The sequence below is a fragment of the Sander lucioperca genome, chromosome 12 (assembly GCF_008315115.2).
Source record: "Sander lucioperca isolate FBNREF2018 chromosome 12, SLUC_FBN_1.2, whole genome shotgun sequence".
NCBI lineage: Eukaryota > Metazoa > Chordata > Actinopteri > Perciformes > Percidae > Sander > Sander lucioperca.
In genome coordinates, this window is record NC_050184.1 from 35,197,552 (window position 1) to 35,224,657 (window position 27,106).

At 41.9% G+C, this 27,106-nt stretch overlaps 2 protein-coding genes and 1 long non-coding RNA gene across 7 annotated transcripts in view; 2 read left to right on the top strand and 1 right to left on the bottom strand.

The window, feature by feature from the left end:
• Positions 1 to 326: 326 nt before the first annotated feature.
• On the bottom strand, positions 327 to 16,828 carry LOC118496506. Its single transcript, XR_004899074.1, has 3 exons — positions 16,819 to 16,828; positions 971 to 976; positions 327 to 396 (listed from the first exon to the last, which is right to left on the bottom strand). It is a non-coding gene; the product is annotated as an uncharacterized LOC118496506 (long non-coding RNA).
• On the top strand, positions 1,896 to 15,502 carry kcng1 (potassium voltage-gated channel, subfamily G, member 1). 2 transcript variants are annotated; one of them, XM_031290625.2, is made up of 4 exons: positions 1,897 to 2,068; positions 3,106 to 3,267; positions 9,243 to 10,076; positions 14,166 to 15,502. In XM_031290625.2, the coding sequence occupies exons 3-4, from the start codon at positions 9,297 to 9,299 to the stop codon at positions 14,943 to 14,945; spliced, it is 1,560 nt and encodes a 519-aa protein (XP_031146485.1). In that variant the 5' UTR covers positions 1,897 to 2,068; positions 3,106 to 3,267; positions 9,243 to 9,296; the 3' UTR covers positions 14,946 to 15,502. The 2 variants fall into 2 exon arrangements, with proteins under 2 accessions (XP_031146486.1, XP_031146485.1); XM_031290626.2 differs by lacking the exon at positions 3,106 to 3,267 and having other exon boundaries at positions 1,896 to 2,068.
• Positions 16,829 to 17,616: 788 nt separating the features above from the next.
• Positions 17,617 to 27,106, top strand: part of src (v-src avian sarcoma (Schmidt-Ruppin A-2) viral oncogene homolog) — a 38,842-nt gene continuing 29,352 nt past the window's right edge. For 3 of the 4 annotated variants that reach the window (XM_031290513.2, XM_031290512.2, XM_031290514.2), the window contains exon 1: positions 17,617 to 18,034. The gene's annotated coding sequence lies outside the window, so the exon portion shown is untranslated. Of the gene's footprint in view, positions 18,036 to 27,106 lie in introns of all 4 variants that reach the window. The other variant, XM_031290511.2, reaches the window with a different exon arrangement.

Sequence of the window (27,106 nt, forward strand, 5' to 3'; positions counted from 1 at the left end):
GCCTGTTAATCTAACGACATTCCCATCATTCTCAGCTGTAGGCCTACTTTGTTTTTATTGCTAATGAGCTAATGTTAGCATGCTAACACGGTTAACTACGAGGGGGAACATGATAAAGCTTACACCTGCTAAACGTTGGCATCTTAGCACATCATTGTGGGCATTTTTTTTTAGACCCTCTTAGCACTTTTTTAATTTTGAAAAGGCCAAATAGCAACAAATTTAGCGACTTCAGAATACCTGGGGAGAAGCGAGATAGATTTTATTGTAATTGATTTCCATGCATGCTGCTCAGAGTAATCATAGTACACGGCTCTTCTGCCGTTATCTAGCGACTTTTAGCGGCTTTTGGAGCTAGTGCTAGCTACTCTTATTGGAAAAGAGTTGGCAACACTGCTTCACAGTGGTGCTAGCATGACTGCAGAATCCTACCTTTCTCAATCTTTGTACTGTAATTCACCTTTACATTACAGCACTTTTGTAAAAGGATGTCTTGAATATAGTGTTGTCTTGATATCATGGGACATGAACATATATCACATAGCACTCTAGTTTGCCACAGTGTCCTGGCTGTGTGCTGCAAGCTCAGTCAAATGAAAATCAATATGCGGCCTGGTGGATGCAACAGTGCATGTAGATGATTATCATTTAGCTTAGTTTGTTTTGACCAAGACTGCCTCTCTCATATCGCTCGATATAAAATCAGCATTTAAGAATTCAAACTCCCCATGCAGCACAGTAGCCTACAGATTTCTTTCGCTCTTTCTTCCAAGAAAATGTTGTTGATCTTGGTCTGTATCATTATCTTCAGTTGTCTTTGGTCACCCAGCTTGAAATTAGCTCTGCTGGTGAGCCATAATAGCTCACTGGAATTACATGCTTCCTTTCCTTTACAATATATCTCTTTATGAACACAAATACTCAGTGCTCGGTCCACAGTCGTAAAATAATAATCACTTTAAACACACACAGCAGACTTGAAGAAAATTGGACCTGTACTAAAAAAACAATGATGCACATTTAGGTTTTTTTACTTCACATTACAGGCCATAACGCCACTGGAGTGAAAATAATACACTGAGATTGACTTGTCATGTGTGTTTACTCTTGCAGTTTCCATTCGGTTCAAGACAATTAGATCAATAAAGCGATAATAGACCCTCACACAGTTTTGAGGTAATGCTCAGTGGACAGAATGCAAAGGTGCCACGTATACTGAAACATGTAGCCTATGTTTTATTATGCACACATATCAAAACCAGCAACATAAGAGAATAAGTGAAAAAGTATGTCTGTGAAGGACACCAAAAGGACGGTGTGTTATGGCTAGCTATAGTATAATGAGTAGAGGTGGGTTTTCAATCTAGATCATCAAAAATGTCATCTGTCATTGGGAACAAATGGTCATAAAAAAATGCATAAGAAAACCACAAAAATGCAGCATTTGCTGTGGTGGTGATAAACATTCTCTGTATGAGCCATCCCTTCCTCCTCATCATCATACCTCATGATAGCAATTCCCACCACTTGTCTAAAATTGGACACCCTGGTGAGTCTGAGCCATCCTACAGCGGCCCCCCTCTCCTCCTCTCCTCTCCTCCCCCTCCCTCCCCTGTCAGCCAGGTAACCCGCCGGACAAATGTAAACCTTTTTGTGAATCTATAATCAAAAGACTGGGCTCATTCACATTTAAAAAAGGTGGAGGGGAAGCACGTCTTTCTAGATGATGGTTGCCATGGATTTCTCTTTTAAAAGCTTTTGGTCTAATGGCACACCCTCTTCTGATGTCAGCGCTCGAGGAAGCGGGGAGGAAGGAGTTGAGAGAGAGAGAGAAAGGGAGAGACGAGGGCAAAGGGAAGGAGGGAGGGAAGGAGGGAGGGAGGCGAGGCAGCCTGTTGCTCATCATCATCAAATAACATCCTCGTACTCCACCAGTCTATTGCCTGTGCGTAGATGGAGCAGAGGGAGCAGCAGAAGCTGGAAGCATGTTTCATATGTTCCTTCATGTGCATTCTTCTCGGCGCCTTCAGCAAACTAACAGCTGCTGAGGAACTGATTCAGGAGCACAGTGAGTATTTTTTTTCATATTCACGTTACAATATTCATGTATTCAAACTCGCATTCGTTGTACATTAAGACACACTTTCTTAGTTGCAAGTCACACTTAGAAGAGAGTTTGTCGCAGTTTGTTTTTTACAGTAAAAAGTTGAAAATGGCAGGACTGACTGATATTTTTGCAGCTGATTACCCAGAGGTTGAGATTAGGGCTCAATGTTTAGATCATGTTTTTACTTAGTGTGTGTTATTGTAGATCTCATCCTATGGTTTTGTTGCCACTATACAAACGCAAATCAAATTTGTGCAAGTATGCAGTGCACTCCTTTCTAAATTTGATATCATAATATACAGTTTGTTGTTTAATGCCTTAATACATTAATATTGTTAACTGTCCACTTTCTATTCAAAGTATTATTATTTTATTTTGGATCTTTTGACCCATCTACAACATGTCTTTAACAGCTGACAGTGATTTGCATACTGGATACCCTGGACTACACCATGGTAACAAAGCTGCAGCTACATTACAGCATGTTATGATCTGTCAACATTTACTGATATCTCAACAGAGACAAGGTTCACTGTTGTAAAGAGAAATTTTCTCTACCTTGCTCTGTTTGCAGAGGGATTTGAAAGTGCAACCAATTATTCAACAAAAAAAAAAAAAAACTTAAAACTTAAAATGAAAAACCGATGCAAGAGAAACTTTTACATCCGAGAGCCACTTCAAGTCCTCAAACAGTGAATCATAGCTGGATGTTATGGTCCAGTTTCAGCGAACGCATCAGAGATCATTTCCGATGATCTCCCTTTGAAGATGATGTTAGATTATGCTCCCATAATGTGATTATGGGCCCACAATGCAAATGCCCCACTTTGGATCAGTGATATATGATACGTAATAGATCATCTTCTCTCCCTCCTCCAGGTAATTGTGACTGTAACGAAATGAGCTAATGACTTTTTTCCCTGTTCGAATGGCTAATAGTCTGATTCTGCCCCCACAGAGAAGGGCCAGCAAACTAATTATAGTCTGTTAATTCACAGGTGTCTTTATGTGGAAGGTATCTAAAATACACACCCTGAAGTGTCATTAGAGCGGATCAAAGAGTCGCCAGCAACACTATTTCCCAGGAGCACCAGTGGAAAGAGATATTCAGTCAAGGCTCAGCCTTAACACAAATCAAGTGATGGATGTGCTTTAAAGTTGTAAGTAGGATATTGTTATTTTCTCTCTTTCTGTAATCCACATAGACATTGGAGGCTGTGTATTTGGACCATCTTTGAATGTAAAAAGAATGCATTTATATAGCGCCTTTCTAGTCTTAATGACTACTCAATTATCTTTTTCATAGTACAGGAACCATTCACACACATTCATACACTGGTAGCCGAGGCTGCTGTACAAGGTGCCATACCTGCTCATCAGATAAACATTCATGAACATTCACACACTGATTGGGCAGCATTGGGATTTCGGGGTTCAATGTCTTGCCCAAGGACACTTTGACATGTAGAGCCGAACCGCCAACCTTCCGATTGGTAGACAAAGAATAAGGGTTATTATAGTGAACTAAAACGAAAAGTAAAATAAGCAGTGAAAAATAGTATGTAGTAAACTAAATAAAAACTAAAACCTTCAAGAATAACTTAAACTAAACTGAAACTATATTGCCAGGTTAACAAATGAATGTAAATCATTTTAGTTTTCGTTTTTTAACTATAATATTTCACTTCTGAAAGAAAGACAGCATGAATTTCCATCACTTTTGGTGGCATTGAACCACGGAAACTGAACGGACTTGACATGAGCGCAAAGATCAAACATTAAACATCATAGCTATACCACCTGAGCCACAGCCGCCCTGATTGCTTTTCATAGTCTCACATTGCCAGACCTTCCTCCACAGCGCTACGGAGGAAGGTCTGGCTACACTACACAGCACTCTGGGATGGGAGAAAACATGCTCTGGTTTATTGGCATTTCTTTAAACCAATCACAATCGTCTTGGGCGGTGCTAAGCGCCAGACAGAGCAACGGTGCCTCTGCAAAATAGCCTCGGGAAGGAACTTGGTTTGGTGGAACGTGTATGTTCAAAAGTTGTTTTAGTCGTGCAACAGAAAACTCAGATTGGACAGATAGTCTAGCTAGCTGTCTGGATTTACCCTGCAGAGATCTGAGGAGAAGTTAACCATAGTCCTCAGAAATCCTCCGGAGTTTAAAATGCCAACACAAAAAAAGAGGAAGGTGACGGACATCCGGTGGAATTTTCAGCAGCACCTGAACAACCCCGGAAATTAAACGTTGTCTATAAAGACTACTTCTTTCATATCCTGTCTAAACTAACTAGTTTTACCAAGCCACACCAAATTCCAATTGTCACTTGCACCTTTTTCATATGGCATGGCCTGTCATATCCCGTGACAGGAAAGCTGCAATATTTTGCACTCACCACCAAACATTTGAAGTACTGCCCAGCCACCACATGATGTATTGATTACTTACTTATTTCTTTATGTAGCCTCACTTCCCATCCATCCACCCAGCCAGAAAGAAAGCCCTGTGTTGTTGATTGTCTCTTCCATTTATTCCATCTCATCAACTGAAGTACTTTTTCACTCCCAGTGTAATAGTGTTAAGAGTTTTCCATCACCTATCTGTGATCGGTCATTGCTTCACGACCGCCACATCCCACAGGGACCTGCACTGAGAACCGGTGTAGAGATCCTTTTGAAACACTCAGTGTAGAGTGACAGACAGTCAGTTCTTCACCGGTATGAGTTTGTGCCTGCCTGGCCTGCGCACGTGCTCGGCCTCAGCGCCACTTTTATCAGCTGCCTGTGAAAAATAAACGGTTGACATAGCCCAGAGGGATTAGGTGGTCGGATCATTGCTGCTCAGCAGGAAAAGGGCATCAAAAGATGAAAAGTGAGAAATGGTAATGCATGCAGACAATGCAGAGAACCCTAATGTTATGCAATGTTTATATAATCAAGTTAGTTGAGTACTCACTTATGGTGAGTGTACAATCATCCACTCAGGCAGAAAAATGCCTGGATATATAAAAAAAAGCATACTCTAGATATACAGTACAGTGAATGTGAATGTATAGGTGTAAAGTTGAGGTAATGGTCAGATATTTTGTGGGCTGATTAAATAGTGTACGTCACAGTTTGCTCAGGCTTAGAGGATGAGGAGCGCTGAGGCATGATGTGGAGCAGTGTTGCAGAAGTTGTCTATCAAGGACAGATGGGACGGGCTGGGAAATAAACCCCAGACATAAAATGACAGGTGTTGTGCTGAGGTGTGATGCTTCTCATTTGCTCTTTGTTACGGAGACATTTTACCCAAAGAGGGTAAGGTGAAAAAGAATACTTGAATGCCATTTCAAAAGGTCACTGTCTCTTTAGCATTTAAAATATGGTCATGAAGCTATGTTATGCAAATGAGAAGGATAGATTGTGCGCTTTTAAACACATGTATGCGCTGAAATCAAATGGTTAACAGAAGACAAAATGAACAACTGTTAATGCTAACATTACTCAAGTGTATTATTTCCACAGCATGCTTCTCTGTACCTCAGGAACAGAGAGCAGCACATTGGGGTGGACCACATCTAGAGTTAGGGAGACAGCTATTGCCCTGGAGCTATAGCTTCTTCCAGGGATTTCAGTATGTATTAATGCCGCCCACTTACAACAAAAAAGAGACATTTATGTGTACAACAATTCCTACTGGAATTACTGTAAGGAAAGGGCTTCTGGGGTAGAACTGCCACTGGCATGGCTGACCGTTTCAGCGTTTAAGATTCCAGCGGGAGGGGGGATGAGAGAGAGAGAGAGAGAGAGAGAGAGAGAGAGAAAATTGGGTCTTGGTGATTTCAAGTCCATTTCTGGGTAAACCACCCTCTTATCGTCCATTAGAGAACAGTGAGCTGTTAAGGGAATAGGAGGAGAATTGGTGGTTGGAGTGCGGACATCGTGGGATCTGAATGGTCATTTACCCTGAAAGACAGAGTACAGGATGACATCTATTGTTCTGAAATATCTTGACAAAGAGCATTCTTTTACAATGATACATTATTGCTATGCCAATAAGAATGAATATGGGTTAGGTTATGTGCAAGAAAATAAGACAGCACTCTGCACTCTGAACAGCTGTCACTGGAAGGCTAACAGCTGTTAAATATGTTTCACTTCAGTTGTAAGTCTCAGAGGCTCAGATTTTCATCAGAAATACTGATCACCCATTTAATTACCATGTGTCTGTGTTTCACAGACTGAGTCGCTGAATTGCAAAATCCACGATTCAGAGACAGAAAAATCTGTCCAATTCGGACTCTTGGCAAATTACACAGCAATTCTACCAATATGCAGATGCAGCCATAAATAGTAATCTAGCTACTAATGTATCTTTGTAGGATACAATCTCTGCACATTTTCTATCAATCAGACCCATCGTTATTAAACAGGACGTTACACCCATTTCTCTGTAGACTGATTTCAAGCTTCTAAAAGGCTTTAGAATTCTTTGTCATCGTTATCATTAATATGCTCATTAAAATCAACCCAATGAGTATTGGCGGTCGTGAAGCTCTCCAAAGACTCTTGAGAAGGGCACTGTGGGAAATGCGTGCTCAATGCATTCAGGCAACAGAGACTCACAAACCCAGTGAGTCACCAGGCAATCTGGAGAACATGCCCTGTGGCTTGGCTGTGATAACGCTGGCACCGAGAGAGGCCAGACCTCAGCCGATCTGCTGGGGGAGAACAGCCTCCGCTGTCTTTGCAGTGTTTCATCTCTCCTTCTGAGATCGAGTCGGCCCCCCAGAGGAGACATCTGAGGCACAACAGAGAGGAGAAGGGAGGGAGAAAAAAAACAAGTTTTAAAAAAAATGCTCCTGTGACTGTGGAGAGGCAAAAGCACAGTCGGGTTTAAAGGCAAAGTGAGAAATCAAACAGCCTCGAGGGGTTAAGTGTGATTTAATCTCGTAGGAGAGTGTGCACATCCACACTGGTGATGTACTGTAGGCGTATCGATAACCTCCGCCGCATGGAGGAAGAATGTGAGAATTTACAGACTCCAAAAAGGAGGGATTTTTACACTGTTTTGAGAAATTATGTTTTTATTCTTGTGTTTTGGTTTTGTCAAACGACAGTAGTGTTGATTTGATAGACAATATTTGTACTCGATATTTGTAAAATGTGCAGATGTAAAGATCCATTAAAGCAGGGGTCTTCAACGTTTTTTAGGCCAGTGACCTCTTAGATGAAAGAGAGACCGAATAGGGACCCCCTACTACATGTACTGTATACAGTTGAGTTGCATATTTTGGATATATGGATATTATTTACACATGTGGAAAGCACAGTAAATCCTTAAGCTTAACTATATGGCTACCTATAAGCTTATCTTTAATGTCACAAATAGGCCAATTTATCTTTGCTATAAATATGTTGCATTCATATTAGTCTATGTCCACGACGTACCAACTTCCGGGATTGTTCAGGTGCCGCCGGAAATTCTGCCGGATGTCCATTACATTCCTCTTTCTTTGTGTTGTAGTTCTAAACTCCGGTGGATTTCTGAGGACTACGGTTAACTGCTCCTCAGATCTCTGCAGGGTAAATCCAGACAGCTAGCTAGACTATCTGTCCAATCTGAGTTTTCTGTTGCACGACTAAAACAACCTTTGAACTTACACGTTCCACCAAAACAAGTTCCTTCCCGAGGCTGTTTTGCAGCGGCACCGTGGCTCCGTCCAGCACTTTGCGCCACCCAAGATGATTGTAATTGGTTTAAAGAAATGCCAATAAACCAGAGCACATTTTTCTCCCATCCCAGAATGCTGTGTGGATTAGCCAGACCCTCCTCCGCAGCGCTGTGAAGAAAGGTCTGGCAATTCATATCAATGTATATTTTCAGACTTATATTAATTTTTGAAAAACTTTCAAAAAAATCATATTTATTTTATATAATTTGGTGGCCCCCTTGCACTAACTCTGAGGACCCCCTGTTGAAGATCTCTGCATTAGAGACATATTTCATTGTTCTCTAGGATTTGTTTTGATGTGTTGACATTTTTCCATACAGCATGTGAACTATCTGATAATGCCCAAAATGAAACGTAATCCAACCCAGCAGAGGGTGGCTTTGCTCTAATTTCATGGCTGGAAGATGGTGCTGACTGTAATCAGCGGCTCACAGAGGCTGACAGTGCAGGTGCCTAATAACCATTCAGTGACACACTCGCATCCCCGTTTTAGAAACCGAGGCCTCCTTCCTGACCCAGAATTAGTGATGCAGCAAATCCAGGCACTGGCATTTTAATTCCTGACTGCTAACCTGCCTCCCCCTAAATTACTGTAATTGATTAAATTAGTTTGGACACAGGCCACGAGGTCCTCACCGGTGACATGCAGTAAACATCTTCTCTTTCCTTTCGCTCTCCTATTTTTATATATTGTTCTTTCTCTTTCTCTCTCTGTTGATCTAGCTATCTAGTTCTGCTTGAAAAACATCTTAATCCTGAGAACAGAGTGTGGAAATATTGGTAGGATTGCGAGTCAGAACACACACACACCTCGGCCAACACCTAAGTGACATTAGTGTGTTTAAAGCCACCCAATCTAGCTGTTGAGAGAGATGTACAGTAGAGAACACACACACACACACACACACACACACACACACACACACACAGACACAGACATCTATCTTAATGTTTAGCTGCACTAAGCAGTGACATTAGTGAATGATCTAACAGCCAGTATAACATCAGGCCATTATTTATAATTCCCAGGCTGCGTTGGGTAACAGATGTTGATGCACACAGTTGGGAGGGAAATTGTTATGCCTCTGTGCCTGATGTATCTAGATCAGTGATCATGCTTAATGATGCATAACTGACATATTTATACTGCTTAGATAATGGCACAGACATGTTGTTTATGTCATGCAATTTGTGGGCAACGGTTGTAGGTATATAGAAGCATAATTTCATTAACCTGGTGGGTTTACATTTAAATATAAAATAAAATGATTGAAAGAAAAACAAAGCCATAAACTTTCCTACAATATTATGAAGAAGACAAATGAAAAATACAGTATGAAAAATCTAATTTGACTGAATTATTACAAACAACAAGGCCCTTTATCTGTTCACTCTGTTTCCCTTCAGAAGGTGACAGTGTGACGGTGGCAGAGTGAGCACAGGGATGTAAGTGGACCAGTAAAGATGACCCTGTTGGCGGGCGATGGCTCCGACTACGACTACAGTGCCCTGAGCTGTGCCTCGGATTCCTCCCTCAACGGACCCCCCCTACAAGAGGAGGAGGCTCAGAAGGGGGCCTTCTACAACAGGGCGCAGCGGGCCCCGGAGCTCAGCTCCATCCATGAGGACACCCTTTCCGGCGCCCGTAAACTCCACGCCATCATCAATGTGGGCGGCCTGCGCTACCAGCTGCCCTGGACCACCTTAGAGGACTTCCCCCTGTCCCGTCTGGGCCAGCTGCACCTCTGCAGTAGCTTTGACGAGATCATGCGCATCTGCGATGACTACGATGTCACACACAATGAGTTCTTCTTCGACCGCAGCCCCTGTGCCTTCCGCACCATCCTGACCTTCCTGCGGGCGGGGAAGTTGCGCTCCCTCAGGGAGATGTGCGCCCTCTCCTTCAGGGAGGAGCTGCTCTACTGGGGGGTGCCCGAGGAGAGCCTGGAGTGGTGCTGCCGCCGCAGGCTGCTGCAGCGCGTGGAGGAGTTTGAAGCGATGGAGAGAGCGGAGGAGGAGGAGGACCTGTTGGAGGATCTGTTGGATTCAGACAGTGGGCACAGGGAGCACGCGGCCGAGTCCAGACTCAATCGGTGCATGGGCAAGCTCCGGGATATGGTGGAGAGGCCTCACTCGGGCCTGCCGGGGAAGATCTTTGCTTGTTTGTCAGTACTGTTTGTCACCATCACTGCCGTCAACCTGTCCATCAGCACCATGCCCGCCATGAGGGAAGAGGAGGAGGCGGTGAGTGGTGATGACATTTATATCACAGAAAGTTACCCTACAAAAAAACATGTTGACGCCAGAGCAGAAATGTTTTCATTGAAGAAAAGTAAAAATGAAGCCATGACCCAATACAACTCCATAGTCTGTTGGGAATTTCTCACACCAAATATACCAAATATAGTCTCGCATCGCCAGACCTATCTCCACAACGCTGTGGAGTAAGGTCTGGCTACACCACACATACGTTCTGGGACTAAGCTCCGGACGCAGCGACGGTGACTCTGCAAAATAGTCTCGGGAAGGAACTTGTTTTGGTGGAACATTTACACCCTGCAAAGAAAACGCCACATACAATATTAAAGGTACACTATGTAGTATTTTAAGTATGTTATTAGCTAAAATCAATGTCTATCATTCATAAATATGTCCTCATTGGTGTAAGATTACCTCGGCCAATGATCTGACTTATCCTCGTAAGCCAAGAATTTTTATCTGTATTTACATTGGACGGGCAAGTCCAAGGAGGCTTCCATGTCGTTTCCATTTCGCCATTTTGAAAAACTATAATCGTTGAAAGGGACATAAAGCACTAGCCTACCTGTCTAGCTAATCCACAACGCGTTTTCGTTCAGAGCCAGCGTCACGTGACTGAAACCAGCTGAAACGGAGAAGAAGATCAGTGAGAGGCGCTTGTCACTGCCCCGGCAAATTTGAAAGCCTGCACTGCACTTCAGTTCATAATGGAAGATCATACTTATGCCGAGCCACAGGAGAAGTAATCCTCGTCGCCAAAAAAGCGGAAATTGGAAGACATCTTCTTGGTACATTACAGCTACTGTAGTTGCAACATGCATTTGAAAAAGCGAGGTGCTAGAGAGCACTATTTGTTTGAATGCAAAATACAATTTCGCCGCTAGATGGGAGAAATTCCTACACAGTGTACCTTTTAAATGAAGTTAACTTTTCACACAATACAGTAACGTGAGCTATTTCAATTACCTAGATACATGCTTAAACATAATTTGCTCTTACCAGTGTATCGCCATGTGTACTTCGTCCTCAGCGATCGCACCAATCAGTCCCAAAACTGAAAGAACCAAGCATGCCTGCCTTATTGCAAGACCCAAAGTTTCTTCAAAACTCGCCATTTTTCAGCGTGTAGCTTGTTAGCTCGAAGTTTGTTGTTGTTTTCCGAAGCGAACAGAATTTGAGAACGGCAACACACAGAGAGAGTAAAGTGAAAGTATTGACAATGCACATTTGAACCCAACACTGTGGTGACATTGGCTTTGTCTGAGCTGTATTCAGAAGTTAAACCGAGGTAAATTGAGGTGTTACTTTGAATAGTAGTTAATAGAAAATTCTTACGATGGCTCGTCTCATCTGTCATGTCATTTAAAACGTCCTCGCAGGGAGAAAATGGAGACTAAGCAGGTTGTTTTGCCCGATTAGGAAGGAAATATTTGAAGACATCTCGGCCTGCCTAATTATTATGTCTGACTTCAATCAGAACCCTAATTACCACACTGGCCTCTGTAGTCAAATCAAAGGAAAACGAAATAATTGAACCACACATTATTTTCTTGCAGAGTATAAACAGACTTAACTTTTGTAAGAAGGGCTACTTTGGATGGAAGTGAAGAGTAAATGCCACCACTTTACTTTCCATTTCAAAGAAATGTTTTGTGGTTTTCACTGCTTGTATATACCCAGGAAATCAAGTACAGATACTGGATGTGTGGTACAGCCAGTGGGTGGAAGGCGAAACCAAAAATCTCAACGGTTTTTATTTGAGAGTAACTGCAAACCACGTATGATGCTGCTGACTCAACTTTCCGATCCAGTTGGCCTACTTCAACCTCGTACTGTGACTCGTGTGTTTCTGTTTCAGTCATGTAGCTTCTTAGAGCTCCAGTGCATGGAGCAATTAAATGTGGGTTAAAAGTCACTCAGCTAAACCAGTCAGCAATCACAATTTTGTATTTATTTATTTATTATTTATTTCAGGTTTATTTATCAGGGGAGAATGCACACTAATTATACAAAAATACATGTAAACGTGCCAGAATTAGCCCTGGAGGCTATTTTACATCTTGCTGTCCCTGGACTGGTGGTAAGAGGTCACCCTAAAAAGATAAAAGATTAAGCTATAAATAGTACATAGGCCCTATACAATTAAAGTTGATTGAACACAAAAAAGATAATTTTTTTGGGCATTTTTAGGCCTTTATTTGACAGGACAGCTGAATACATGAAAGGGGAGAGAGAGGGGGAATGACATGCAGCAAAGGGCCGCAGGTCAGAGTCGAACCCGGGACCGCTGCGTCGAGGTGTAAACCTCTATATATGGGCGCCCGCTCTACCAACTGAGCTAACCGGGCGCCTTTCAGGTGTTTTTTTTTTTTTTTTACAAGAATTAGTATAAAAGGGGCATTGAAAACAAAATGAAATAAATAAGACTGCACTGATGAAGTTGCAATATTATATTCAACCTGGCAAACTTGCTTTGTCTTCACACCTCAGTATTCTCGGTATGTTTCAAAAAAGCTTTTAAAATAGAAGTGCCAGTAACTCTTAACAACTCCGCCGCCTCTAATTTCTTGCAGCCAGACAACAAAGTGTTGCATTGAAAGTGTTTAAAGTGTTCCTCTCTGAGCGAGAACAGGTTCACTGGAGTTTTCAGGTGCTTGTATGGGTCTACTCCAACCAGCTCCTCTTCTGTGGGAGTATGTTTCATAATGATGTTTTTGCCCTGATATGGACTGCATTCAAAGGCTCCGTGCCATGTTCCCATTGCTTTGAACCTTCACAGCCACGCATTGAATCAGCATCATTACTGTTTTACATCATAAAAAAGGTTGGTTTTTTTTTTAGGTGACAGTTGCTATGGTTTTATCACACACATCATACATTAAATCAAAATTAGAGCTGCAAAGATTAATCGATTATTGAATTAATCAGCAACTATTTTGATAATCGATTAATCGATTTGAGTCATTTTTTTATGAAAAAAAGCAAAAATTCTCTGATTGCAGCTTGTTAAATGTGAATATTTTCTAGTCTCTTCACTCCTTTGTGACAGTAAACTCAATATCTTTGAGTTGTAGACAAAACAAGACATTTGAAGACGTCGTCTTGGGCTTTGGGAAACACTGATCCACATTTTTCACTTTCTGACATTTTAGAGACCAAACAACTAATCGATTAATCCAGAAAATAATCCAGAGATTGATAAACGGTGACAATTATCATTAGTTGCAGCCCTAACGAAAATTTACATTACTAAAACTTCTGCCCAAATAATTGAGCTTAATCTATGATGAGCAAATGTCTTTCCTATTCTTATTTTGTGTATTGTAAAGATATTTTGTCTTTGTTGTGTTCAATGCTGCAGCATCTCAAAGTGCTTAGCTCCTGGGTTTCACATAGAAGTGGTTCCCTCTAGTGACTACAGACAGCTACCACTCACACATATAATAATAATAATAATAATAATAATAATAATAATAATAATAATAATAATAATAATAATAATAATAATAATAATAATAATATATACACATACATACATTCATATATATACACACACACACACACACACACACACACACACACACACGCACACACACACACACACACACACACACAGGTTTGTGGCACTATCTTTGTGGGGACCCGTCATTGACATAATGCATTCTCTAGCCCCTTACCCTAACCTTAACCATCACAACTAAATGCCTAACCTTAACCCTTACCCTCACCCTAACCATAACCTAATTCTAACCCTAATCCTAAAACCAAGTCTTAACCCTCAAACAGCCCTTTAAAGTTGTGGGGTCCAGCATTACATTTAGTATACCTGACTCCTGGTTTTTGGACCCCACGAATATAGTTAAACAAGAACACACACACACACACACACACACACACACACACACACACGCATGCACAGACACACTAAGACATACATTAAATGGTCAAGACAAGGAGGGATGATATACATACAACATATTAAATAATAAACATAAACGCTTTCCTATGAAAGAAAGGAAAGGAAAAGGGTTTGCTGATGATGCCCATGCTCACTCCAGTGTCTTTCTTCCCCAGGGCACATGTTCCCAGATGTGCTACAACATCTTCATAGTGGAGACGGTGTGCGTGGCCTGGTTCTCCCTGGAGTTCACACTGCGCTTTATTCAGGACCGCAGCAAGCTGGCCTTCCTCCGGCAGCCCCTGAACCTGATCGATGTGGTGGCCATTCTTCCGTACTACATCACCCTGGTGGTGGACAGCACCTCCCATGGGGAGAAGCGCCTGGGCTCCGGCAACAGCTACCTGGACAAAGTGGGCTTGGTGCTGCGCGTCCTGAGAGCCCTGCGCATCCTCTACGTGATGCGGCTGGCCCGCCACTCTCTGGGCCTGCAGACTCTGGGCCTAACCGCCCGCCGCTGCACACGGGAGTTCGGACTGCTCCTCCTCTTCCTGTGTGTGGCCATCGCCCTCTATTCCCCCTTGCTGTACTTGATTGAGAACGAAATGGCCGCCACCCAAGAGTTCACCAGCATCCCTGCCACCTACTGGTGGGCCGTGATCACCATGACGACTGTGGGCTATGGGGACATGGTGCCGAGGAGCATCCCAGGTCAGGTGGTGGCTCTGAGCAGCATCCTGAGCGGGATCCTCCTCATGGCCTTCCCTGTCACCTCCATCTTCCACACCTTCTCGCGGAGCTATGTGGAGCTGAAGCAGGAGCAGCAGCGCCTGCTGCAGAGGAGGACACACTTCCTGCTGCGCAGCCGCATGGCCGGCCTGGGCAGCGACCTGTCCTTAGAGAGTGACGTGCTCTTCCCTATAGGGGCGTCTGACGTCAGAGGCAAGAACAAGTGAGACTGCTGGACAGGGAAGGACATGCAAACTGGGAGTGGGACAGGAAGAGAAGAAGAGGGGAGGCTACAAAAGAGACCGAAAGTGTGAAGAGAAGAGAGAAAGAGAGCAGGACAGGGATGAGGATATTACGGAAAGAGGATCAGGGCCACATGTGAAAAATGTATTTGAGATCTAAGTTTAAAGTCAGAACTCTGAGTTTAAAGTTAGAATTCTGAGTAAACATCTGACTATTTTCTCAGAATTCTGACTTTAAACTCAGGGTTATGACTTTAAAGAATTTTCTGAATTCAAAGCAAATTTTTCCACATCCACATTTTTCATATTTAGCCCTAATCCTCTTCCGTAGAATATAGATAGATAGAAGGGTATAGAGAGAAGTCTGTATAAACAGGATACAGAGGAGAAAAGGGGATTTTGTTCTTCCCAGAATTGCAGACGTGCTGTGTAGCAGTGTACTTTTGGATAAACATGACGAACACACAGAGAGGAGAGGAGAAGAGGACCATAAGTATTAAAGAAATGTTTCCATCCAAAAAATTATTTATCTCTGGATAAAATGCATTATCAAGGGTCACGGAATATCAAATAGAAGTCCAATTTACAGAAGAAAAAAAAAACAGAATGAACCTCATCAAGCATTCGAGCATAACAACAATCTATCTATTGTATTACAACAGTCATACTTTGAAATATATTGTGATTCAGACGTGAAATATGTTATATGACAAAAGAAATAACTGTAGAGCACGGCGGTGATGTGTCTCATCTCCAGATGTTTTAATGGATTTGTTGATGTGGTGTGCTCCTGGGAGTTAGCCAGTGTCACTTAGTGACAAAAGCTCTCCGCTTTTGTTGAGTCCCAAAGTTTAAATGGTAAAACGTGACACTTAGTCCACTGATTATTTTCTGAATGACTGTGCAAACTCTGAAAATGATGTTGGGTATCTCAGTATTCCCCCCTATCTGGCACTGCTCGCATTCCACATATTAATTATGATGTATTAATTGTGCTTTCTCTACTCCTTGAGGTTCCATATGCAATTTTTTTCTTTTTGTAATACTTTTGGACACTGAAGATTATTGTGCTTGTAATTACTGCAGTTGCTGTCCATAGCTGTTTATAATTATTTCTCTCCTTAAAGTGGATTTAAATGAAAATCTGTCTGTTTTCATTGTCGCTTCTCTTTTTCAATTTTACAGTCCCAGAGGGGAAATTGGTTTGCAGCAATAATAACAGTCAAAGACATAGTTCACACTTGGCATCCAATACTAGTGACAGCATACTGTATGGTGTCATACACCACAGGCAGAAAGAAGACAATATTGCAAAGAGTGGTGGAAAGTAACTACAATGTGCAGGTACTTGTACTTATGTCCATTTTCTTCTACTATTTACTTCAACTCTGCTAGATTTCAGAGGCAAATATAGTACTTTTTCAGAGATTTTTTACACAGATTGTTAAGGACTACCTCACAGTAAATGGAATAGTTATTTGATTGATTTGTTCATATGAGTGTCCTGTACCAAACATGCATGTAGCCTTACCAGACACAAATCATAATCATGTCATGGAAATACAGGTACATACATTCGAAAGTATTCACTTTACATAAGTGTCCTATTATGGAGAATACTGTGTACTCTGTCTTATCTGCCTTATATGTTCTATACATCTCAGAAAAAGTCTACAGATCTGGATTCTTTAACTAAATTTCCAGAAAAACAGATGATTCCTAAAATTGATTGATGGAGATAGAGCAGTGAAATCCATCCTCGACAACATCGAAATCACAAAAACACATATCAGGAATGCCTTTACATCTGCTGACCTCTGAAAGGTACCAGCTCTTAACTTTAAATTAAACTCTTGACAGAGGTCATTCTGCTGCTCTATGAGTACTTTTACTTCTGCAACTCTGCATTTTGGTCATAATACTTCTGTATTTCTACTTATGTAAATTCCGAATGCAGGTAAAATATCTTCTACAACAACTGACAGAGCACAACAATACTACACAGAACCAACCTGCAGGGCTTATGCAAGTACAAGAATCCCATGTAAGAAATAGATGTGTTTAAATAATTGCAAAAAGCAATACTGCAGAAAACAGTAAGCACAATACTTACTAATACGTAAACTATGCAGCACTATGAGTACTTTATATGAAAAAACTAAATGTGTTGGCCCTTAATCCTGCAACTCATCCTTACAGACATTTGAACACAAGGTGGCAGCATTGTGTCACAAAAGTACAAAGAAGCTTATCATATATGATTTGGGATTTTTACCACCAAAGGATAGAAAACATTGATTTTGTACTGTCTCGTGCTCTAGTTCAAATGGTCTTAATTAGCCTACAGCATGGCTGCAGTCACAGTTGGTATAAGTCACATTTGTCAACACTTTTGATATGCTACAGGCATCAAAACATAAGCTTTGACTTTCCATCCTAAACATTGCGTAGGCTTGTAGGGTGTGAAGTTGACTGAAATTCTAGGCATAAAGAAAAGAAATCTGAGCCACGTCTGAACCTTCACCCTCAGGTGAGCAGATACGTTCATGTGAAACGCCATTCACCTAAATCAGGGCTCGATTGTGCATAAAAGAATCCCACCAATCAGAGCTGGCCGATAGGCTGTAGTCCCCGCCCCCTGGCTGCCTCTAATATCACCTCCCAGTGTTGTTGTCGGGATTTGGTGTTCCTGCCTCCTCCACAGGCTGTCTGTCGGGGAAAATCTAGCTTTTACTTGTGTGATTAGGGCAAACCAGGCCATTCTGCTCTTTTCTTTTAACTTTAATGTAATTGATTTTTATGTGAATGAAAGATGTTTTCTTCAGCCTCGGAGTCATTCCCCGTCATGACCTCACCGGGCCGCCCCTCCAGTTGAATGGGATTCCTCATCGCCTCCCCGTCGCTTGTTTGGGCACCGACTGTCTCTGCTGCCGCCGCCGCAACAGACCCCCGGTTGTTAGGATCCGTGAGCTTTTGGTTTCTCTATTCAGTTCATTAATGGTTTAATGCCAAACCGGCGTGTCTGATCGGCAGAAGAGCGACGACGCCAAATCTCCGGTAGCCTGCGCGTCAGGGTAAGTAGCCCCAAACTTGTTGTTTCAGTGCGGCTGACTTCAGTAATGACAGGCAGGACACACACACCCACACACACAACCACAGAGACAGGGGTTAATTACAATAGACATGAATGAGAGGTTTGATCTCAACAGTGCTGCTGATGACTGTTGTTCGGAGATGGAAACCTTACTCACATTTGACACCCCTATGACCTAAATTGTCACTAAAATGTTGCTCAGTATTTAAGATAGGCCTACTTGTCATCTAATCTAATCTTGCTTTGCTATAGTAAATCAGTAGACTGATTTCACACTGTCATTTTCTCACTTAATGATTCACCCAAAATCACTGTTATACCAGCAGTCTGGGAGTTACAGTGACTCATCAGAGCTTTTTTTTTTATTATTTATTTTTTATAAGATACACGCTGCAGCCTTTGATTTAGGCCACATGCTGTACTATATGCTATACAGTCACTCTTCGTTCTGCAGCACTTTTGGGAACATATAGAGCTTAATAACACAGCGCTGTGCATATGCTCGCATTTTAAGAGAAATGGCTCCTTGGGTGGAAGCCTCTTCACAAGAAAATCTGAAACCTGGCAACTGTAGGCACTCTGCAGTGAGAGTTTTTATGGGCTACCTGCTGTACTTTTATATGTGAGTGAGAAGATCAGAGCGCATGAATAAGATATAGCTGTGTATCTTTTGAACAGGACTTGCTTGCAATACTTTGCCTCTGCTTGTTCACCCAGAATGCCACCGATTTTCCTTCCTCAGGATCCCACACACTTTGAAGACATGGCTGTCATATGCTTAGGATTAGTCTCTCCCACTCAACATGACTCAAAGGCCCAAATATTGACTCTAATGTGGTGGCAACTAATAATAGAAAAGACTAGTTACGCATAGACCTGAAAGTACTCGTATAGTCTGTAATTGATGCCCTTGAACATATAGATACAGTCAGTATCCTTCCATATTGTTTGTGTCCTAACATTGTGACATGGGCCTGTGTATACTGTACACATCAGTCCCTCTGACTGCTGATCCAGGATCACTGCATAGTAGGGCTGGGTATCACCAATGATTTCCCAAATCGATTTGATTCCGTTTCACAATGTCCCGATTAGATCACATTTCCAAATCTATTAAAGATTGGGACATTTCAGTTACAATACCAGTTTAGTTGGATATAAAAGAGATTCTCAGAGAACTTCTGCCGTAAATTGTACAAGCAAGAAGCAACCCTCAAATATATTTATTTTTTAAATGCAGCATGATAATGTTTACATCCAGAATTGACCTCCCAAAAGTTTGTTTAAAGTACTTTTTACTTAAATGGACTAACATGACATGTCATGTCATTGAAAAGGCATATATTAAAAAGATTGATTTCAGGATTTTATGAATCGATATCAGATCACTCAAACAAAGATTGATTTTTAATTGGAGAATGGATTATTTTAACCCAGCCTTACCGCACAGATCTGCTAACTTAGGCTGTTGTCATCTACGAAAATGAAAACTGGCTTAGTGTCTAGACCTCTCAGACGTTTCTGCGAGGTGTCACTATATGACACGCACACACACACACACACACACACACACACACACACACACAGCACTTGAGCCAGCTGTGCCACTATTGCAGAGTAAATAAATAAAATAAATATTGTGTATAAACCTGCAGTGGATTCCAGCTTGTTTGTACCGTCTCTGTAATCCTTTCTGAAATCTAAAACTTTTCACCCAAGGCATATTTCAGAGAGGCATCGATACATTTTTACATGAAAATAAAATTGCCATTACTTATTTGATTATCAGTAGTGCATTAGACTAATCCTCCACAGATGTCCATGTGTGTTTGTATTTTCCTGAATGAATTAGGATGTTTGGCAGCAAGCAGGCAAAATCATATTATATCCCAAGGATTCAATATCCTTAAATTGTGTATCGGGCCAGTGACATGCAAGCTGATTCTGGGGATGAAGCCCTGTTACGTATAAACACCCCAGGGCATGCACGATACCCTTATTTGCTTGCTGTTTGTTTCCATTACACATTCTGCTAAATTCACACATCTAACATGTTCACAAAGGAATAAATGTTGCCAGTTTCACCAGGTTTCTATTTATATTCTATTCCATTCAACCAGTGAGTGAGAAGTGTTTCTCAAAGTGGTACGAGACGCTCCATTGTACTTTCTAACTGCCAGATTTCGGGCTCCACAGAGGGGACCTAATGCTCCTTGGAATCCCATGAATGCTCTCCAGTGAAAGCCATAGATGTTTATGTCAGCTGCGATGTGATTGGTGGAAAGTGGCTCTTGAGGTTGAAATTCCTGCTAATTGGCAACATGGCTGTGGACTGGCTCCTTTGTTCCCCCTTATACTGGAGTGGTCTGTCTGTCAGGGTGATACACTGGGCCTGGCATCAATGAACTGCTTGTTTCCGCAGCTACCCGGCCCGGGAGGATCGGCGGCTTTAAGACATGTCGCTTCCACTTTTTCAAAATTGCCTTTGTGCACCTATTCAGAAGGATTTAAGGGAAGCATTTAGGGGTGCTAAGAGAGGCTGTTTCTCAAGCATCCCAGCCAAGCATTTTGATAGTGATGTGTGTATTTGCCTCGGCACTGAAGTGAACTGAGCAGTTGCATTGAACGGTTTGCTGAGTTTCATCATTTGATCCAGTGAGTGGCCCACTTTCCCTTAGGTCGGATGAGGATGAATTGGCATTGAGCACTAAGGACATATTGTAATTGTTTGTGATACTATAAAGAGGATCTAGCTTATTGGCCAGAGGAATATAAAACAAAAAACAAATTGCAGGACTGTACATGAGTCGGGGCTCTAATAGCAGTCATAGTAGTGTGCCTCTTATTTGTTGAAACAACCCATTATTCCCCTTTGGCTTTGGAGTACTTAACAAACAAAACACTTATCTAATGCCAGCATCAACCACTCTTCAGCTTGCCAATGAGATGTGTGATAGACTCCGAAGGGAGAGAAAGAGAGAGAGAGAGGGATTGTATACACGAAAGGGGGGCATGAGATTTAGGATGACTTCCTGCTGACAAGAGCCTTTGAATTTTTCATGTGGCAGAGACTAAACTTCTGTTGCTCTGGCCCAGATTTGGTGCTAATTAGTGCCCAGTCATTTTGAAGGGCATGCGCTTGAGCATGGGAATGCTAGTGCCACCTGTTCTCTCACTCTTTCTCCCTCCCTGTCTCACATCTCTCCCATACTGTCAGGCTTTATCTGTCGGTCTCTCTCTCTCTCTCTCTCTCTCTCTGTCTCTGTGTTTAAGCTTTATGTGTCAGTGGCCTACTTTTGTGTCAGTCATTGCTGTCTTCTTTACAGTGTACCCTAGGGCTGCAAGTAACCATTATTTTCATTGTCGATTGATCTGTCGATTGTTTTCTCAATTGATCGATTAGTTGTTTGGTCTTGAAATGGTTCCGAAATGCTAAAAAATGTCGAATTCAGTGTTTCCCATAGCCCAAGACGACGTCCTTAAATGTCTTGTTTTGTCCGCAACTCAGAGATATTCAGTTTACTGTCCCAGAGGAGTCAAGAAACTAGAAAATATTCCCATTTAACAAGCTGCAATCAGAGAATTTTGTTACTTTTCCTTTCATTAAAAAAATGACTCAAACCGATTAATCGATTATCTAAATAGTGTACACTCTGTCGGCCATTAACATAATGGTTTCACCTCCGTGTCAATTCTACTTTGTAGCCCACGCTGTCTTGTATTACTGCCTGAATTAGCGATGTATAACACTGTTCAAACATGAAGCCACAAAGCCGGTCCATTGCACCCAGTAAAGGCAGTTGAATGATGAGGACGCAGAACTGAAGCGCTCTGACATATCCATCCTCGGAGCTCGCTGTCAGAGGGGCCTGTGCTCGCTGGCCATTTGAATAAAGTATGTGATAGTGGTTTGATACAGACAAACAGAGGATGGCTTGTATGCTCCCAGGATCCCTTGCCACTTCCTGTCCCCTCTGCTCTGGGAATGGGCCAGCGTGACACAGGCCACGGATCTCCACTCAATCCACCCACTGTTGCCTCTGTGGAAAAGCGATCGCTCTCACACTCTCATTCCCATTGCTCCGTGCACGTTTCTGGTGACAGGAAAAGCGTCTCTGGCATTTAGAAAGTTGCCTCTATGTGTGGCTTTGTGTAGGCGCAGCTGTGCGAGCCTGGTCAGGATGATGAGATGCTGGGAAGAAGAGCACATGCTGCCCCCCCCCTCCCCCTCTTAAAAACGTGAGGCTTTCTATCCTCTGAGAATCACTGCAGTATATGTTGACATGGGAGTTTTTTTATGCAGATCGTGTTCTTGCGGAGAGGATCAACCCTGTCAGACTCAACCTCTGCCCCGGTCTTATCATCTGACCAAAATCAGATAACGGGAACCTATTTGTGTGGAATTTCCCATTCAAAATTTAGCCAACGTTTAAGGGATGTGGGTACACAATGTGATTCCCATGACGCATTGAAAAGCAGAATCAGTGCCTGGATTTAATTATTACTGTACTTTCCATGGATGTCTCACTACACAATTAACTTGATTAGAGCTGAAATTATTATTTGTTAAATTGATTTGATGATTGACCAAAAATTCATATAATTGACTGTTAACTGTAACGATTTCATCCTTTTATCTGTCTTATGTGATAGTAAACTGAAAATCTTTGGGTTTCGGACTGTTGTTTGGACAAAACAAGCTATTTGAAGGGACATGAATTTGGCATTTTTCACTATTTTCTTATGTTTTATACAAGAAACAAAAAAAAACTGGTAGAATAATCCATAATAAATATGCTTGTCATATGTAAGTACTGTAGTTGAGATTCATGATCTGGCATCAATATTAAAGGTGCAATAAGTCATGTTTGTTGCTCTCTCATATCACAGAATGATATCTGTGGGAGGGTGCTAAACAATACCCATGACTCAGTGATTACTTTGCCAAGAGCTGTGATTTCTCACTTTCAAATTCACCGTTATAGCCCGTAGCCTGTTTTTGAGCAAAAATCCTGCATTCGTTGGTGTTTCAAAAATACGTGCACTCACCTACATCAGATTTATTTATTTTTTAAGATTATTTTTGTTTGTTTTTTTGCCTTTTTAAAGCTATTGTGTAGGAATAGTAGTAGAGGAATTCTAAGTAATGACAACAAAACTGTCGGCGCGTCCACATGATACAAGCCTTCCGTGATCTCGCACGCAGTTGCTAGTAGCCAAGGAGGACACGGAGGATTAAAAAACATGGACTGAGATTCTGACGGTATGATAACCTTCAGCAAAAATATCACAGTTTCACGGTATTGCGGTATTCCAATTACAGCTTTAAAATTTATTATTTTGACATGTATGGGTAAAAAAATTTTTTTTCTCCAGTGAACACAATGTATTTTATTTTAAAACACACTGCAGGGAGAGGGGTTTCTAAACTCCACTTTCTGTCCTTGAAGACTCCGCAGGAACGTAATGACGGAAACTTTTAGTGATTTTGAAACCGTGACTTTTTCAAACCGCAGTATACAGTACCTTGAAACCGCTAACCGGCCCCATGCCTAGTAAGGACTGAGCCTTTGTACATGTGGCGCACGCTCAACCAGGTGAGCAAACCAGCACACCCTTACACCTGATCTGTAGCTGTTAATCGCTGGACAACAAGCAGCAACACATGTTCGTTCTCGACATGTAAAGTCAAACCAAAAGCTGTATAATTATATATTTCATAACTACCTCTTTGCTGTAGTGCCTTTTTGTGTTGGCGCTGATCTCTATTAAATGTGACAGGTACAGGATCTGTTTCCTCTCTGCTCTCACGTCTGCTGTGAGTCTGGATCAGATACAGAGCGGCGGGGCCATCTTCCTCTTTCACAGCGGGGTTTAGTGAACGCACCCTGCTGTATCTTATAAGCTCCAGCCATGCCACCAACTCTCTGCTCTCTACTGATTGCCTGGCAGTCGGCGTCTCGTTCACCGCTTCGCCACCCCGCCGAGTAGCATTTGAATATTGAAATGAGAACAAAGAACTCTTCTGAACAAAGAGGTGGTTTAAAAGCCATGGAGGAAATGACTCCAGTGTTGGGGGGGCCTCGCCCTCCAATCTGTTATGGAAATGTCGTGGCTGGGAGCAGTTATGTTTTTGATGATGAAGCGTGACACGGGCACATTTTAAAATTTTAATGCCGAAACCCCCGGGTGTTTTTTTTTTTTTTTTCTGCTGCTCTTATTTGTCTATCTCCAAGGAAGCAGGGCCGGCATCTTTTAGTGTCTTGTTCTCAGTTTGAATTCAGCCAAAGCAGCTATAGAAATGTCGAGACATCATGCTTTATTTATACTTCACATGCATCTGCATGGAAGCACACAGGTTGTGTTGTTCCCACATGTTTTGTAGGATTTGTACAAACTCGTTTTGTTTTTTTCCCCCACGCTTTCTGTTTTGTCAGGGAAACATGTCATTGTTTAAAAATATCAGGAGAGACTTCGTTGCAGATATGCAAATATTTATTGTACGCAAACATGATATGACATGTACAGTCTTTGGAGATTAGACTCCATCATTATTAAATGATAATAATTAGGGGGTTAGAAGGCCAAAAGCTGATCCCCCGATGGAGTCTAGACACTGATGGCGGTGTGAGGAACCCGAATGTCGAACCGATGAGCCAATGCCGTCTGGTCGGAGGAGGAACCAGGAGCCGTGTGGGATGAAGGACGGAGGAGCAAGGGGAGGAGGAGGGTTGTTCTTAGCCTGAAATGACAACTGAGCAGCAGAGAGAGAGACAGGTTTAAAACAGCGGTGTTGTGCTGTGATTAGCTTGAGAATTTCAGGGCCTCTTCTGATTGGTTAGCTAAAGTGGGCGTCTCTAACATCTGTTCAGTTTAGAAGAGAGAGAACATGATTAGTTAGAAGTCTTCCTGTCAGAATTTTCGCTGAGCTCCATATCTTTAAATATTAATAATAATAGAGATGCTCTTGGAGACACAGAAATGCCAGCCTCAGCTGATGATCAGCCACAGCGTATGACACCCTCAGCATTTCATTTTTGTGTTGACAATAAGCACAATCTGGTCTAGAGTAGGGCGGCACGATATGAGGAAAACATGCGATACGCGAAAATATCGTTTAATATCGCAGTAACAACGTGACTTGCGATAAATAAACCGATATTAAAGTGTACTCAGTTCTGCCTTTCTGCTGCTTTCAGTATTCTGCTGAAATACAACAAACTGCTTGTTGAATTTAAAACAGGAAAAGAAGGAAAATAATTTTTTTTTATACGGATATTTTCTTTTAACTAACACCAAAAATCTCTTTTCTTCGTGTCTTTCGCGATATGTCGCAGCCGTTCGCGATGTGTTTATTGCGCCACTTGATATCGCGATGACGATAAAAAAAAAAAAAAAACGATATACAGTATTGTGCAGCCCGAGCTCAGAGCCCTAAATGGCAGGATGAACATCCACAGTGTGTTGCAACCTAGACTCACATTCTTGTTCTTCCAACGTGGCTGCTCGTTGCTGCTTTCCCTGACGGACGCTACAGGGAATGTATTGGGGTGGGTGGCGTGTGTGTGGCTCGGGGGCAGCCCGGGCATCTGCCGCTGTCTCTACCTGCTCCTAGTACATTCCTGCTTTAGGCTGTGTGAGCAGAGAGAGGAGTTGCGACTCGCCTTTTTCCTCCACTGTGCATTCCTCAACCATGACTGGGCTCAGTCGCACTGCTGCAACAAACCTGGGAATGTTTCAGTGCACACGCACAGGGACTGTACATGCACCTGGCTCAATTTTTTCATATTTGAACAGGTTTACATGGTTATGTCGCTAAATATTAGAGATGTTCCGATACCATTTTTTCCTTCCCGATTCTAGGGCTGTGCAATGTGTTTTAAGCCCCCAACGTCGTCTTCCTGGCAGCGCTGCCTGGAAGGCACTAGGATTAGGCAATGGTTAGGGTTAGGTGCCTTGAAGACAACGGTCACAGCGCTGCCTTGAAGGCTTGGTCGGGGGCTTAAAGCAACACTATGTAACTTTTACCGCTTCAGTCCCCCTACAGTTTAGAAGCAGAATTGTCCATTACATTACATTATGCAAGTTTTCCAGATCGGGTAGCGGATCTGTAGTTCGAATGAACTGGACAATGTAATGTAATGGACAAGTCCGCTTCCAACCTGTAGGGGGACCGAAGCGTGGAAAGTTCTCTAGTGTTGCTTTAAAACACCATCGAGCGCAATGAATGGAATTTTTTTTCAATTTCGATTTCGGCTCCTAACGATCACAAAAACGGAGTGACCTAGAAAAAAACGATTATTTTGAACATTGCGTTTTGCAAGTAAATTCTTATTTTGTCTTGTGTTCTGAATGAGAAAATAAAGTTCAACGGGAAAAGTTTTTAGGGAAGTTCACAGTTCAAGATGTTTTCACTGTTGATTTGTTTCACTGTTTTTTTTTTTTTCAACAGTTATACAGTTTAACAGTTTATCTTTCCAAAAGTCAGTGACTAATCGTGTTATATCATCGTGATTTCAATATCGACCAAAATAATTGTGATGATGATTTTTTTCCATAATCGAGCAACCGATAGTGATTGTGATACCTGAACTTGCGTATTGGCTGATACCAAGTACAGATCAGATACCAGTGCGTAAAAAAGAAATATATATTACAGTATATATGTATGTTATTTTAACAGCTATACTACTAACCCTGTATAGCTGTGATATGATTGCTATCATTGCTGTATGGCCTGGTTCAGGTTAAACTCTTTGTGCAGCATAAACAAATACAGAGAACGAATGCCATACAACTGTCTTTTATTATACAGTTTGACAGGCAGTGATTACGGAAAAAGAATGTAAATAAACTATTTTTAAAGTTGATTTCCTCAGGGCTAAATTACGTGGCATCAGATCGGTGCATAAACTCCAGTACTGGCCGATACAATACCAACATTTTAGGCGGTATCGGAGGCTTTCCTGATACTGGTATCGGTATATGGAACATCTCTAGCAAATATACTTTGATCCAGCGATTTCTTTTTTTTTATTTGATTAGCAGAACT